The 16,405-nt window shown below is 44.5% G+C and overlaps 1 protein-coding gene across 2 annotated transcripts in view; it reads right to left on the reverse strand.

Moving 5' to 3' along the window:
• Nucleotides 1-3,256: 3,256 nt before the first annotated feature.
• GFRA1 (GDNF family receptor alpha 1) overlaps nt 3,257-16,405 on the reverse strand; it is a 236,763-nt gene continuing 223,614 nt past the window's right edge. For both annotated transcript variants that reach the window (XM_040255146.1, XM_040255145.1), the window contains 2 exons: nt 11,855-11,908; nt 3,257-10,923 (listed from right to left, as the gene is read on the reverse strand). In XM_040255146.1, the coding sequence (XP_040111080.1) occupies nt 10,768-10,923; nt 11,855-11,908 (210 nt within the window). In that variant the 3' untranslated portion in view covers nt 3,257-10,767. The remainder of the gene's footprint in view (nt 10,924-11,854; nt 11,909-16,405) is intronic.

Below are 16,405 nucleotides of genomic sequence, written 5' to 3' on the forward strand. Positions count from 1 at the left end.
TGAGCCTCAGTGGCTTTTGCAGCAATATGAGATTAATTCTATTTAGGAGTTACTGTGAGGACTGAATGAGGTCCCATGCACAGAGCCCATCCATCCTGGTCCGGGGGGCATGTGGTGAGCATCCAGTCCCACCAGCTGTTATTTCCAGGCCATTACTGTCCTGAGTATTCTGAGGGCACTATCCACAGTGCAGGGTGGGCAAACCCTTGACACTCTTGTCACCAGAAGAGCCGACCCAGCCTCCCCTTGGCTGGATGGGCCCTGCCTGCACAGAGAGGACTTCATCCCATGTCACCAGCCACAGTGAGGAATTATTTAAAAAATCCTCTTATGCACACAGTATACACAGCACCTCTGAGGTGCTTCTTCCCCAGACTGTGGCAATTCATCTCTAAAGAGGTTCTGCAGCGTGGATGCGCACTCCCTCTTGGGCTCTGTGGGGCTTTGCTGGACACAGTAGAAAAACTCCAGTCCTGAGTGTGGGCTGAGGCAAGGCTGCACCCGCCTCTTTCTTCTGAAGGGTGGGGGCCAAACCCTGAGCTGGTTTCCAGCCACTGCACATCTCAGTTTACTTTATTCTTTTCTTCTTTAACACTATTGGTAAAAATAATATCCAGACATGGTAAAAATGCTGAACCTAGGTAACATCTATCCATCCATCCATCTATTCATCATCTATTTATCTATCCACCTATTTACATCTTCTATCTATCATGTCTTATCTATAATCATCTATCATGTTTTTAAATGTATACAAATAGGACTGTGTTTTCATTGTTCTGTACCTTTGCTTTTTATTTAACATATACCATAGACCACTTTCCTTTTCAGTGGATGTACATCTAATTTAAAAAATAGTTGCCTTGTTGTTCACTCAGTCATGTCCGACTCTTTGCGACCCCTTGAACAGCAGCAGCACACCAGGCTTCCCTGTCCCTATCTCCCGGAGTTTGTTCAAACTCATGTGGATCGAGTTGGTGATACCATCCAACCATCTCATCTTCTGTTGTCTCCTTCTCCTCCTGCCCTCAATCTTTCCCAGCATCAGAGTCTTTTCCAATGAGTTGGCTCTTTGCATCAGGTGCCCTAATATCCCCTTATCCAAATGCACTATGAGTTCTTTTACCAGTTCACTGTTGATAGACATCATATTGTTTCAAGTGCTTTGCTACTGCAAATTATTCTGCCATGAAAATCCTTTTGCATGTATCTTGGCAGTCCGTGTAAGAATGCAGGGTAAACTCCCTGCAGTGGAACTGTGGGCTCAAAGAGGATGTGGATTTTAAATTATGATATGTATCGGCAAACGGTTTCCTAGAAAAAGATCGCCCCTTTTAATTTACCCACCCAAGGTTTTTTCAGGCCAGGCGCTCACTTTATCTTTGAAACACAGTGAAGTCTTTGTCTACTAGCCGGGAAGGGAGAAACCTTCTCAAGGATAAAACCCATCAGGGCAGCAGCACCGCCAGTTTATGTGACTTTTACGGATACCCCTCTCGTATCTTTCACATCATTGTGTTTTCGTTTATGCTTTATTTATTTCACCAAACACAAGCAGTCTTGTATCTTGTTTCTGTCACCGCTTTTATTCACTTTCTTGGTATTTCTCTCAGGGTTTTATTAGTCATTGCTTGTTCCAGCTCCTAAAATTTCTATCACCTGCATGCTGGGGATTTGGTTGTATTCAGGAGATGATTAGAATACTAAAAACTGCTGGAGGAAGCCTGAGGTCTCCCTCCCCTTTTCTGTTTGGTGATTCAGGGGATGGCAGAGTTCTGTCCTTCCTGGGGGGCCAGCCTGCTGCTGCTGGTCTCAGACTGAGCTTGGGGTTTTGATCAGGCTGCCCCAAGCCTGATGAGATGTTGGGGTCTAGGGTTTTCCTGTATCTTTAAAATATCAGGCTCAGCTCCAAAGGCTCACAAACTTTGAATCCAAACTATTGAGTCTGGCAGAAATTACCCTAAACTTGATCATTTGAAAGCAGCTCAGAAAGGGAGTAGGAAAACGCAATTGAATGAAAATTCACAAAGAATAAAAATATATTCTACAGAATCTCAAGCAAAATGCAGCCTTCTCTGTCCTAACAAACAGCAAGGTCTTCTTGGTGTTGAGTGGGCTGTAGCTTTTAGACTGAAGCAAATAACAATGGTGATATTAACTGCTGTGATTTGGCTTTTAATAATTTATCTTAAACAAGCCAGGTGGTAATCTGGTACCAGAAATAACTTTCCCAGGGAAGTGAGGAAGTCATATTTTGAGCAACCATGATCATGATAAAAATTCAGCCTTATGTGGTATAAAGTGATTCCTCCTTGCCCCAGCACTGAGTTAGAAGCTGGAAATAAGAAAATGGCCCTGGGGAACTTCCCTGGTGGGCCTGTGGTTAAGACTCTGTGCCTCCACTGAAGGGGGTCTGGATTTGATCCCTGATCCGTGAACTAAAATCCCACATGCCAAAAATGGTCTACTCTGTCTCAGTTGCTGTTGAGTGCTAAGTCATGTTCAACTCTTTTCGACTGTAGCGCTCCAGGCTCTTCTGTCCTCCACTATCTCCTGGAGTTTGCTGAAATTCTGTCTTTAGTTTTTATCAAAATATTTACAATTTGTAACTGAATACAAATAATTTACCAAGTTTCCCTGCTGGCTCAGATGGTAAAGTGTCTGCTTGCAATGTGGGAGACCCAGGTTCAATCCCAGAGTCAGGAAGATGCCCTGGAAAAGGAAATGGCAACCCACTCCAGTACTCTTGCCTGGAAAATACCATGGATGGAGGAGCCTGGTTGGCTACAGTCCATGGGGTCGCAAAGAGTCGGACACAACTGAGCAACTTCACTTTCTTTTCACAAATAATTTAATACATGTGTGATAGTAACCAGAGAACCCACCAACCTTATCCTCTTAATAAAAAACTGCACATTGAAGACACGAGATAAGTATCAGCCGTGGCCTCACATTAGAACCAGGTTCCTCACAATATAGCACAAAGGAGCTATTAGGTTGGGTCTAAAACTGTGGCTTCAACAAGTGGTGATGTTGGACATTTGCTGCCGCCCCCTCCCAGGAACTTGCAGTGTCTTTGGCGGAGGGGAGAGGCTGCCTCTGGCATCTGTGGGGAGAGACCAGGGATGCTGCTAAACAATTTACAATGTACAGGACCAGAAACCCCTTGATGTCAGGACACTGGGGACTTCTAGTGTTGGGAGATTTCAGTATCACTTTCCAATGAATTACAATAAAAGAAAAAGGCACAAGGATAATCACTTTAAAAAAAAAGAAAAAAGAAAACAACGTTTATTAGGATATTCTGGGGCAGGGGAGATGGTTGAAGGGACTCCATACGTACATTCTGTAATGCTTGAGCAATATGCTAACAGAAAATTCAAATATCACAAAGCTACTTCCAAAAGTCCAAAGAACAAAGGTGTACTTCTGCATGGAGATGGTCTTGCGTGGGTGGTGGTGATAAAGCAAGGCGCCAAATGTGTGAGGAAGCTGCGTGGGAAGGACCCCAGGAGAACATCCAGGCTCCTCAGGAAGCACATACATGAGATGATGAAATAAACACATTATCTTCTACATGTGAAAAACTCAGGAAACACACAATGTGAAAAGGAGACCAGAAGGAAAGCTGCTCATCCATACCCTCTTCTAACCGGGGGCTTCCACAGGGCTCACTCTACCCCTCACCCCAGCTCTGATGAGGCTGGGTATCTGAACCCCTCTCCCAGGACAGAATTCTAAAATGATCCTAAAACCCAGAATCCTTCTGTTAACTTGCGTGAAATAGAACTAACATAACTGAGATGTACCCTCCGGTTAAGAGTAAAAATGCAACACCATCCAAAAGACACAGCAAAACAGCCCCACTTCCTACAGCTCACAGGGCTTCTCAGCAGGAGCTGGATTAAACAAGAGAAAATAATTTCAATATCAAGGGGAAATGCACAGAGGATGAGAAAACTCTTTAAAGCAAACTCCGGTTTAAAAAGTGTTTGCCCACCTCCCTTGGGGGAGAGAAAGCAGAAAAAGAGAAAAGAGAGATAATTAGGAGAACTCTAAGGCCCTGGATTTCAGGTTTCTGAAACCACTCCTTCAACCCTCTGAGGACAATCAGCTCTTTCTGAATCCAGAAAAACACATCAGGAATGTCTGATTACCAGAAGACCACAACCAAATCAGGCAGGCAATCTGTGATTTGGTTCTATCGTTTCCATTCTTTTTCTCCCCCCACATTTCAGAAATGCCTTCAGCTAAAGCTAAAAAATACAAAACCAAATTCTAGACCAAGCACGCTTTGCACACCAGGAAGATAAAGCTGGATCACCCAGCCCTGCAGCACTTGTGACACAGAAATAGAATGGGAGCTTTATAGATGGCGCTTTAAGTGCCGCTGGGCCCAGAGAGCCCAGAGTACCTTCACCTGGACCCATGCAGACATCCTGCCAGCCTGGTGACAGGTGCAGGCTTTTACTGACTTCTAACAGCCTTACACCCAGGGCATCCACTGGGTGTTCTGATTTCTCATTCTGCTCTTCGCTACTTCTAAGATTTGTGTTTGGCGGACAGCTCTGGGGTCTCCCATTCCCACAAGCACCATGGTTGATGCCTGGCAGCTGGGACTTCCACTGGCCTGTGGATCTGGCCATGCTCCGTGCTCACAATCCCTGGATGCTCAGAGGGGTGACTCCATTGGATTTTCCATGTGGCCTTTTGGGTACAGGCTGAGGGTGGATATATCTGCCTTCTTCGTGATGGGTGGGTTGTAGACATGTGGACTGAGACTTACCTCTTACAGACTGAGTCTGAAAAACAGCTTTATGGACTATCTACAAAGACAACTCAGATTCTCCAAGAGATATCAGAGTGAAAGATTATGCCAATCTGGAAATGATGGTTGTTCCCTTAAGCGGCTGTCAGAGGGCCTTGTATTCTCCACTTAGCTTTGGCTCCAAATGGTGGTTCATCCAAGCACAGTAGATATTCCACACACAAGCTGAATTGTTCAGCACCTGAGTTCGCTTCTCAGGATGCTGGCAGAGGCTGCATCCCTGGGGTTGGTCAAGACTGGTGGAATGGTCCATCTTTCTTGCCAGCATCCTGCACTTGAGGCAAGGTTAAAACATCAGCAGACTCACTGGCTAATTTCCCACGAAGTCCACCCCATGTGGAGTCCTGTCCTTCCTTTCCGGTGACGCTGGCCCATCACGCTCAGCTTTTCCTGGGGACAAATGCTAGGTTTTCATCTCTCAGCAGAAAATGCAGCAGACAGATTGAGAGTCACTTTGACTGTAATGTTTTTTTTCACCCTTTCTCCCAGATCACCCTCAATAGCTTCAGGAGGATACCTTGCAGTATCTCCATGGCTGCAAGAGGATGTTAAATGGTCCAGTCTTGATTACTGTATTACAGAGGAAATCCTTTGACATCCTGAAGTTTTTCGTTTACCCAGCAGTGTTTAACTTCCTACTATGGGTCATAGTTTCTGCTAGGGAAGCTGGTAAGGTGAGCAGAAAAAAATGTTAGAAAGAAGGAGGTGATGGTCTATGGCCAATCCTTTGGCATTTTCTGCAAAACGAAAAATGGGGATGGGTAAGAAAGCTGGGCCTGGGATGAAGAGAAAAAAATCGGAGAAAACCTTCTATTGATGCTGGTGCTGGGTTTGGCAGCTGCCCTTGAGCAAAAATAAACTCCCCGTGGCAGTGGGACAAGATGCTGAAATGGGCACCTGCCAGCAGCAGATCGCGAAGTCGCAGCTGTGCTGGTCAAATGAGCCTGGAGTCCTCAGGGGGCTGGGAGCGCCATGGCTGTGAGCAGGCTGCGTTCTCTGCAGGCAGTTTATTGAAACAGGGCTTGCGTGCCTTCCCCACCCATCCGGGCTGGGTCTCAGAGCAATCAGACGTGCAGGTGGTGCAGCCCGCTGAACAAGCCGGGTTATCTCCGGGAGGGAGGAGAAGCTCGACAAAGAGCTCTGGGAGCAACAAAGGGATGCAGCTGACGAGACAATCCCAGAGTTCAGAAGAGGGAGCTCGGGAGAGGGCTGGCTGGATGAACTTTCCACTCCGGGATTAGCATCATCTTCAAATCACCTGGCTCCTCAGAGAGACTTCTCCGGCTTCAAAAAGCCAGGGTTATGTGTCGAACCAGCATCTGACTGAACAGGAATTAATTTGGGTAGGACTAAATTTAGAATGATTACAATGAAGAACTGATAGGAAGGGACTCTGTTAATTACTTGGGCAGTAAGTAACAAGGGCGGGGACTGGGGTTATCAATAATCAATATGCAAGAAAAGGGAATCAGCTGGTATCAAGTTAATGACCCTTGGGCAATGAGGATGGAGGCAGTGGCCAAATGCACAGATTTAAGGCCTCTGCAATGAGAATGAAGTTTAGACGTATAGTCGGCTTGAAAATCCTAGACAACAGACTTCAAACAAATGGTCACTTGAGAATAAAAGCTGTGTCAAAGTCAAGAAGTATCAGATAAACACACGAGATGCTTATCTTAGGGAGGAGAGCTTACATAGCTTGTAAGGGTGTCTAATGAAATTCCCAGCTGTTTTGTTGTTTCATAATTTCTAAAAAGGAGTTTCTTCCTCTGTCCTCGAGATATTAGCTCTGGCTTGCTTTCTGCGAAGGCACTGGTATCTAATTCAAGGAACTCTTGTTGTTTGGTTGGGACAAGTTTCCTATTGGGATCAGATGGCATGCTCCATTCAGCCATAGCAGCGGCACCTTGATCTTTGCTCCATCTCTTCAAACTCTCCAGGCTCAGGGCAGACAGGCCCTTTGGCCAACATCACGTTCAGGCCGTTGATAACTCACTCTTGTGTGTTGTCATTGCTTTGGGGTCGTTCTTGAAACGGTGGGTCTGACATGGTCTCATTTGTTTAATCAAAGAGCAGGAGCAACAAAGATCAGAGGTGTATGAATCCAAGAGATCAAGAAGAGTTTGAAAGAGAATGAGAAACGGTGCGTTCATTTAAACAGGCATTTTCTGGCCCTGCAGTTTATTGACTTAAATAAGTCGTGCATGCCTGACTACATGAATGAAAACTTATTTTCCAAAAGACAGCTCCTTGGAGGCCACTATTTTGTAAATAATAACAACAGAAATACACGTTAGCTGGATTCTAAGAAAAGAATTTGCTAATTATATAAACTCCCACTGCTCTTACATCTTTTTTCCCAAGCACTTAACACTGATTCAGAAATGCTTCCGCTCCTCCACTTCCCCAGCTCAGCAGATGGAGTGTTTGGGAGTGTCTGATTTAGACTACAAAGGGCAGGTGGGGGATGGGGATACAGCTGGAGACAACCCATCCTTGGAGCATGTGCAGGATAGGAACAATCTTAATATAGACCAGATCAAAGGCCACAGCAGCTCTGGAGGAGCCGTGGCCTGTATTTGATGAGCTTGAAGACACAGCGTCTAAAACATTTCTTACTACAGGATTAAGAATTATTAAAAAAAAATCTTTTTTTCTACATGGAAACAACACTCCTATCACAGTTTGGATACAGTTTGCTATACTTAATGAAAAATAATCTCTGTCATTCTCAACTTACACTTCTTCTACTAGAGCCTTGGAAAAAATCAAATATGGAAAAATAAATATTCGGGTGGCATTCTGAATTTCCTCTCTTTATTGTGCCCTTCTTCCTTCATGTGCTCTATTTTAAATGCTCCAACACCTCTAACACTTACTCCAACACCTCTTGGTCAAAGATACTCAACATCTCAAGTGGACTCTATGTGCTTCTAATCGGTTTCACAATCTTGCTTTTTTTTAATCCCCCTTCTCTGAAAGGAGTGGGACATGGCTAGACTTGATTTGGGGGCCATTGGTCTCCATGCATTTAAGTTACTATTTTATGTTTTGCCAAAATCAACTGCGAGATGCTTTCTGCAACAGGCCCAAACCTCAGCAAACAGTCCTTGGATTTTGGTGGCACCTTCAATGCAGGGCAGTGAAGGGCAGGAAGTAGTGAATCCCTTTTTGCTTTTAGTGCTGCCAAAGGAAGCCAGAGAGGATAAAAGGTTTGGCCTGCTCCAGTACTGGGGCAAATGATCGGTTTCTGGGTCACCATGTTAAACTGAGATCACCCCAAATGGCATAAACACTTGCTTGGCATGACTTTTCTTGTTTTGGCCACACTGAGAAGCAGGTGGGATCTTAGTCCCCCGACCAGGGATCAAACCCACACTCTATGCAAAGGAAATGTAGAGTCCTAACCACTGGACCACCAGGAAAGTCCTGGCATGAGTTTGTAAGAATCTCTCTAATGAGTTGTCATGGAACATCCTTCCCCCTGTTTATCAGTAATTTATTTTCAGGCTGACGATTTGGTAACTCTCATGTGCTTCTATCTCTGAAGAAAAATGCGATCTATGTTGGTGAAAGATGAGGCTGTTTACAATTTAATTTATGTGTTGCACATCCACGCATTCTTCACTGAAGGCTACCCTTGTTAGCTCTGGTAACTTCCATTTCCTCTTTGGTCATCTGAAACTAATTACAGATGCTGTTTATTACAGAAGTAATCAATAGCTTTCTACAGTAGATTACATAGAATCAGACCTCTGTGCAATTAGTCCAATGTAGATACACAGATACCTTAATTAAAACAAAATATGCTCTGAAGAGATATGTTTTCACAGATGACTGGAATTCCAAGTATTTCAACACATTTAATGTGTTTATTCAAAGTATGAGTCTTTATGAAACCTTTCACTAATCGAATTTGTTTGATGAATTTCCCTTGGAAACATTTTGAAGTGAAAAAACTCGGTACTTAGTATTATACATTTATGTTTATTAACATTTGGATATAAATGTACTTCAAACACCAACAGAGCTAAAAGACTATGCCTTCATCTTGGGTTTAACAGATTTCCCGCCCTAGTAACTGGATTAATTCTTACAAGGCAAACATCCGTGGGCAAAGGGAATCAGGATGAAATGGGCACTGCGGGTTTCCTCCTTCATCCACTCCACTGACGTCGGAAGAAAGCCGACTTTTCGGACACTCTATTGGGTGGAATTTCCTCGCCTCTGTTCAGTTGCAAAGAAACATGGCTACTAGCACTCGATCCTTGTAGATTTCAAATCTCACCATTTCAACCAGACTTCAGAAGTGCACTTTCGGGGCTACTCACTGAAGGAAGAGAATGATGGAAGAGACGTGCAGTTAACAAGTCAGATGCCTTATATCCAGAGTCCCTGTTCTGTGTCTCTGGGCCAACTTATCTCCATGGCCCTAATGGTGACAGTGACTCTCTTGATCCCCCAAACTTTTTTTCTTTTTCACAGAGTCAGTCACAGTCTATCACGGAGGACACAGAACACAGTGCGAGCAGATATCTGATGACTTCAGACCAAACCGATCCACGGAGCGGCCAAGCCATCACAGCTGAAAGTCAAGACAATCCTCAGGGAAAGAGCTGTGTATCCTGGGCACGGATCTGCTTCAGAAGACAGAGCAGCACGTCCTGTCTCCTGTCCCAGTCAAAGCTGCCATTGTCAGATAACGTGAAAACCAAGGTCCTGGTTCGTGTCAACTGGCAACGGTGCCATTTGTAGAGTTTGTAGAACATTGACGAGTGGCCACCAGTTTTCCCATAGGTCTACACACTTGTGTTTCCAGAAATGATAAAAGACAATGCTTGGCTGCTCTATTTCCTGCTGCCTGTCCACAGTAACATGATGCAGAGCTTTCTGCTAAAGCATGAGACTCCTCAGAGACTGCTGTTGAAGACCTGTCTTTGAGAAGTCAACATCGAAGCTAATGCTACTTATGAGAGGAAAACAAGCTCCATGTATTTTGTATTAAACCACCGGTAAAAAAAAAATGAAGACAATATCATTATTTTCAAAATATAGAAAGTCAATAGTTGAAATCATTTAGTAGTAAAATTTTTTTCTACATATAACCTCATACATGTAAAGATTATTAGAATGATGCTTCAGCTATATTTGACTCTTGTTAGCGTAAGGGCTTCTCACTCAAGTAAGGCTTTGGAGACTGTCTCAATGCTCAAGGTCCTGTGAAGTCTCACACCCACTTTCATTCTCTATTTTGACTAGGAGACAGACACTACATTGAATGTGGCAGGTGTTTTTTTTGTTTTCGTAAGAGAGTGCAGAGCTGTTTACTGTACATAAACATTAGCGTGGAAAACGCTAGTACATATAGAAAGAGCACTGGTACAAGCTTGTTTGCACAAAGTCTATCAAGATTGTCATGATGAGAATCTTCACTTTGTGCCAAAAAAAGTTTGGCTTCCACTTACCACTGCCGTGGTATGGTCATGCCATCGGAAAGCAAACCTATTCCATGAGATATAGAAGATTCTTTAGGAATACTGACTCCTTCTCTAGCTAGTCAAGACTAGAGTGAAACTGTTAAAAATCATCATCCTTATCAGGATCTTGAAAGCCAAAGCTCCAGTCCGCTTTACAGCGGACAACGACAACATCAACAACAAACCATCTCTTCACAATCCAGCATGCCCCAAAGCCTTCTGAGTGTGGAATGTAGCACTGAATCGGGGGATCCCACAAAAGCCTTAAGGACCACAAGAAGCTTTCTTAGAAAAAAAAAAAAAGAAAGAAACAAAGAAAGAAAAAAGTTCCAGTTGGATGAAACTGTTTTAGCAGTGTCTCCACTGAGCTCCTAAAACTGGAATTTCAGATATACAAGAGGACAGGAAACAGATAACTTGGTTTTTGTCTTTTCACATGTCCATGTGGTTCTGTAAATGCAGCTACGATGCTTCGGCCAAAGATAAAGACAATAGGGTGGACAGGGCAGTTACCACCAGGGCCAGCAGTGGGCTCAGACCGCAGCTTGGAGGAGCAGCCATTGATTTTGTGGTTATGTGGCTGGAAGCTCCAGCGAGACCATCCTTTTCATAATCACGCTGTAAGAAAGAATGTTTTCATTAACACCCACTGCATGTGTTTGTTCTATCACCGCATATTTTAGCCCCACTCTTTCTCTCTTGGATCCCTGCCCCCAACTAGCTATACGGTTTACCAAAGCCAACTCAACATTTTTACCCCTGCTCCTAAGGTCACCCCTTAACTGTGCAACATGGAACCATCCTCCCTTTGGGTATCACTGACTGAGAAGGGATGCTCGCCCTCTCTATCATGAAGGAGGGCAGGAAGAATCATCTCAGAAAGCCTGCCCAGGCAAGTACGGGCTCATATAGAGATGGGTCACAAATCGCATTGGAGCCTGGCAGTAGCCTTTCCCTCCACTGGCTGGTTCAACCCTGGACTTTACAGATGGAGGATCTTGCCCTGCTTGTCAGTCAGAGTCCCAGCCAGGACCCAGGCTCCTGAACTCTCAGTCAGCACAGCTGTTCTTCCCCAGGATGGATTCCTTCACCCCCAAACCTAGGACCTGCTCAGTCCCAGAAAACTGCATCTTGCCATGATGAGCTATAACTGTAAATTGGGGAGGGTAACGTGGCCCGCATTGGCTACTTCTGGGTCACTGTGAAAGTCAAAGGAGCAATCTAGGGGACATCTGGTAAGCAGTGAGAGGTGTTGTGTATCTTCTCTGTGCCGGCTGAACTCATGTGACTGTGATCACAGAGGCTCTCATGGTACAGGGCAATGGTATCTGTGCTGGTCCAGTTCTGAGATGAGGATCCCACACTCGGCGCTGCTTTGTACACCAGCATCTGCGCCTGGCTGCAAGGGCAGAGGGACACTAAGGGAGACTTGGATATTTTTCTGGGCCTGAAACCTTGTTGTCTTTGAGCCCTTTCACATCATACTCTGTTCTAGGGACCCGAAGGCTCTGTTTCTAGATGCAGGGAGACTCAGAAAGAAACAACTTACATCAGAAAGACAGAGGTGGGTACTGCCTGATATGTTGGATTTCAGCTTCTGTGCCTGGGAAAAGACAAACACACACAATTATTTGTACATACTATGGAAGAGCTAGAGAAGGGAATGGCCACCCACTGCAGCATTTTTGCCTGGAAAATCCCATGGACAGAGGAGCCTGGCAGGCCACAGTCCATGGGGTCACAAAGAGATGGACACAACTGAGCAACTAAACCATTATGGAAGAGTAGTTATTGATGATCAACAGTATAAGACCGTGTCATTGTTAGAAATATGTGAGTCACAACTGTGAGCCCATACATAATTAAAATTTTTCTACTAATCCCATAAATAAAGAGATAACAGGTAAAGAAAATTTTAATGACATTTTCTTTAACTCAATATATTACCATTTCAACATGTAACCAGTATAAAAGATGATTAATGAGATACTTTTCTACATTCTTTAAACTTTCATACTTAGTCTTCAAAATTTGGTGTGAAAAAAAAAATTTGGTGTGTTGGACAAAATACACCTGAGTTTGTACCTGCCCCCTCTCAAAGCCACTGCACAGGTTACCAAAAAAAAAAAAGTTTTAAAGTCATTTACAATCTGTACTCATTTATAGTTCTGAATATAAATGTTTATGAAGTGCCTTCTAGGTAAAAATGTTGTAATAAAAATTCTCATTCATCAGTAATATAGAGATAGGTCTTCCCGAATCTTGTGTATTTGTTCATTTGCTTATTAGTTGTTCCAGTCCACAAACACTTACTGAACAATTTTCCAGGGTTTGGCATACAGTGATATGACAAAAAGGATGTGGTCCTGGGCTCCTGGGCCTGCCTTCTGGTGGGTAAACCATTCAGCGCTGGGGGGCTCAGGCACAGGGCAGGGACCCTTTGACAGGTCCCTTCCAAGAACTGTGAAGGGTATCACAGACCCCAGATCTATCCATCTTAAAACTGCTTCCTGGGCAGTTATAAGTTCCTGAGCTGTGAGGGCTTTAAGCTCCCTATTGTCTCACAAATGGAACAAGTTTCCACTGGGTTTCTACCTGAGAAATTGAGTTAGAGGAAAAACTCCATTGCTCAATTATAATAAAAACTGCTGACCCAATACAGCTCTCTTGTTTTATAAAGGAAAACAAATTAGAGAGCAGAGACGTTAAGTGACTTATTCAGGGTCACAGAGTGATCTAAGTTGTAGTCAATATTTAGAATACAGGCCTCTGAAACTTCTGAACGGAATCGTGCTCTTTCCTGCTTTCCAGTGTTTCTCCCAGAGGTACTAGCATATTTGACTCTTCATGCGCTACTTGCCCCCCAAATCCACTCAAAGAAACCCTCCTACCTCCCCTCCCCCTGAAACCAGGAGCCCTTTGGTAGCAAAAGACAGAGAGTTCGTTTGCCAACAGGATGGCCCTGGTTAAGCATCACACATGAATCTAGGAGCATCTGGGCAACCAGCTCTATGGGGATGCACTGGCAGGCTGCCTGCTGCAGGACAACTTTTGCGACTTGTTGAAGACGTGCTAGGCTGAGATCATGGTATAGTCACACAAGGAGTAATTTATTGACCATAGTGCTACTTGGGAGGCATCATAATCTTTACCTATATTTGCATATGCCAGCTGTGAATATGAAATAGAAACCTTTAAACGGGCATCAAGAAAAAGACACTGTGAAGCACCCCTGGGCTGTTCAAAGGTCACTAAATGTTACGTATAAGAAGATCAGAGGGCAAATCAGAAGAGGGATGGAGCCTTCCTCAAAAGCCTACTTTTAATCTATATTAATAGCAAATCTGGTCCACTGCATTGTAACCTATAAAGAATAATATGTAGAACTTTGCACATTTTATTGCTGCTCAAAACTGGAATTGTGCCAGACACCAAAATGGCCCTAAAACATCACATTCTGTCTTGTCTTTTCTAGGTGGTAATCTACAAAAGACATAAAACCTTGCTAAGTACCTTTGCATAAGTAAGAAGTTCACTAAGACACCCAACTCTTTGCAACACTATAAACTGTAGCCTGCTGGCGAGGCGTCTCTGTCCATGGGGTTCTCCAAGCAAGAATACTGGAGTGGGTTGTCAATTTCTACTCCAGGGAATCTTCCCAACACAGGAATCAAACCTACGTCTCCAGTATCTATCTGCACTGGCAGGCAGGTTCTTTACCACTAGTGCCACCTGCTGCTACTGCTACTGCTGCTAAGTCGCTTCAGTCGTGTCTGACTCTGTGCGACCCCATAGACGGCAGCCCACCAGGCTCCGCCATCCCTGGGATTCTCCAGGCAAGAACACTGGAGTGGGTTGCCATTGCCTTCTCCACCTGGGAAGCGCCTAATCTGTAAGAGACATAAAGCCCTGCCAAGGGCCTTTGCAAAACTAAGAAGTTCACTAAAACGTGCGGAGAAGGCAGCGTGACTTGTCTGGGACACATTAATCTTTCAGTTTGCTTCTGTGCTATTGCCACAGTTAAGCCACACCTCCGTGTCCTAGACTGCAGTGGCCCCCCAAGAGATCCAAGGGCTGGTTGGGCTTCCCTCCTATTTTGTTCTATATGATTAGCAACAGCCTGCAGTGTTTTTCTCTTCGTTTGCACCATCTAAGAGACTCACTGGCTACACTTCTAAGTCACTTTAGGAACCTGCTGATGTATTAGAAAAAATGCCCATCTATATTACGTGATTGTAAAGCGGCTACCACCAACGGAGTTTAAAAGGTCTTTGTGCTGTGCTATGCTTAGTTGCTCAGTCGTGTCTGACTCTTTGCAACCCTGTTGCTACTTTAACTAATTTTCTTAACTGGACTCTGCATTGACACAGGTAAATTCTGGTCCTCAACTAGTCACTGAGGGTTCAACTGTGTACAGGATTACAGTTGTACAACTGGGTAGACACACCCTGGTCTAAATTCCTAGGCTCTTTCTTTCTGTTTGAGAATGGCTGGGATGACTGGTCAAATCACACAGGAAAATACATGGAGACCAACTCCAAGTCTGTGAAGGCTCTGGGCTCTTCTTCCCTGCAAGGCGGGCCTCTTGTTGGCCTCTGTCTAAAGCAAATAGTCAACTTCTGGCCTTGTCGCCCTGCAGCCCGATGGCTTCATTAAAGCTAGAGGCAGCAACTTCAAGCTCATCTGGCTTCAAGAACTATTCTGTGGGCAGAACTGGATGAACTGCTGAGGGAAAGTAACCATATGCCACCAGGCTTCTGCAGAGTCTCTGAGAAAATGCCTTCTCTCCTGTCAAACCCATGACCAATCCACAGAAGCACTCAGCACCCCAGAAGCTTAGCTGTCCACATACGCCAGCTTCTAAATACTCTGCTTAAGTGAGTTGACACTGCTTCCCATCGAGAGGTTGGGGGAGCCTGGAAACCCTCACAACCTCAGAGGCAGGGCAGAGCAGACCCTGAGTTCCACCAGAACCTCATGAGAACCACAGTAAGATCTGTGATGTGATTAGGTGGCAGAAGGAAGATAACACCTGCATAAATGAATCAGATTGCACACAGACATGAGATCTTTCAAAATCCCACACCAAACCTGGGCTGGAGGGCCAGTGGTCTGCTGCTTGGACTCAATGGTGTCAGCTGGGTGTCCAATGCCTGTAAGGGTTCATAAGCTGCAGGTGGAGGGGCAGAGCCTGGGAATTTATACCCGTGCATGCACTAGCAGTGTGCATGCTTGTAAGTCCTGTATTCATTCTGAATCCCTCCTGTGACCACCAAGGGTCAGATATCTCCCCTATGCATATCCAGAGCCCACTTAAGAAAATCCAGCTCTTGAAGTCCCTTGTAGAAGCCTGAGCAATCTGTTACTTCCACCATGAAATTAAAAGACACTTGCTCCTTGGAAGGAAAGCTATGACAAATCCAGATAGCATATTAAAAAGCAGAGACATCACTTTGCCAACAAAGGTCAGTATAGTCAAAGCTTTTTCCAGTAGTCATGTATGAATGTGACAGTTGGGACCATAAATAAGGCTGAGCGCTGAAAAACTGATGCTTTCAAATTGTGGTGCTGGAGAAGACTCTTGAAAGTCCCTTGGACTTTGAGGAGATCAAACCAGTCAATCCTAAAGGCAACTGACCCTGAATATTCATTGGAAGAACTGATGCTGAAGCTCCAATACTTTGACCACCTGAAGCAAAGAGCCAACTCATTGGAAAAGACTCCAATGCTGGGAAAGATTGAAGGCAAAAGGATAAGGGGGTGGCAGAGGATGAGATTACTAGACAGCATCAGCAACTCAATAAACAGGAGTCTGAGCAAACTCAGGGAGACAATGGAGGACAGAGGAGCCTGGCCTGCTGCAGTCCCCGGGGCTGCAGAGTTGGACATGCCTTAGCGACTGAACAACAACGGCAACAATCCTGAGTGCTTTTTAAAACATCAGCTATCACTGTCTTACTAGTCAGGTCTGATCAATGCAAACAGATACAGTTAGTTACAGGGCATCTCCCACTTTTAACTATTACAAAGATTATTTACATATTTTGAACATTTGGCCTCAGTTGAGGAACATTGGGACAGTCCCAGGAAAACTGAAAAC

Source organism: Oryx dammah, unplaced genomic scaffold (assembly GCF_014754425.2).
Source record: "Oryx dammah isolate SB20612 unplaced genomic scaffold, SCBI_Odam_1.1 HiC_scaffold_14, whole genome shotgun sequence".
Classification (NCBI taxonomy): domain Eukaryota; kingdom Metazoa; phylum Chordata; class Mammalia; order Artiodactyla; family Bovidae; genus Oryx; species Oryx dammah.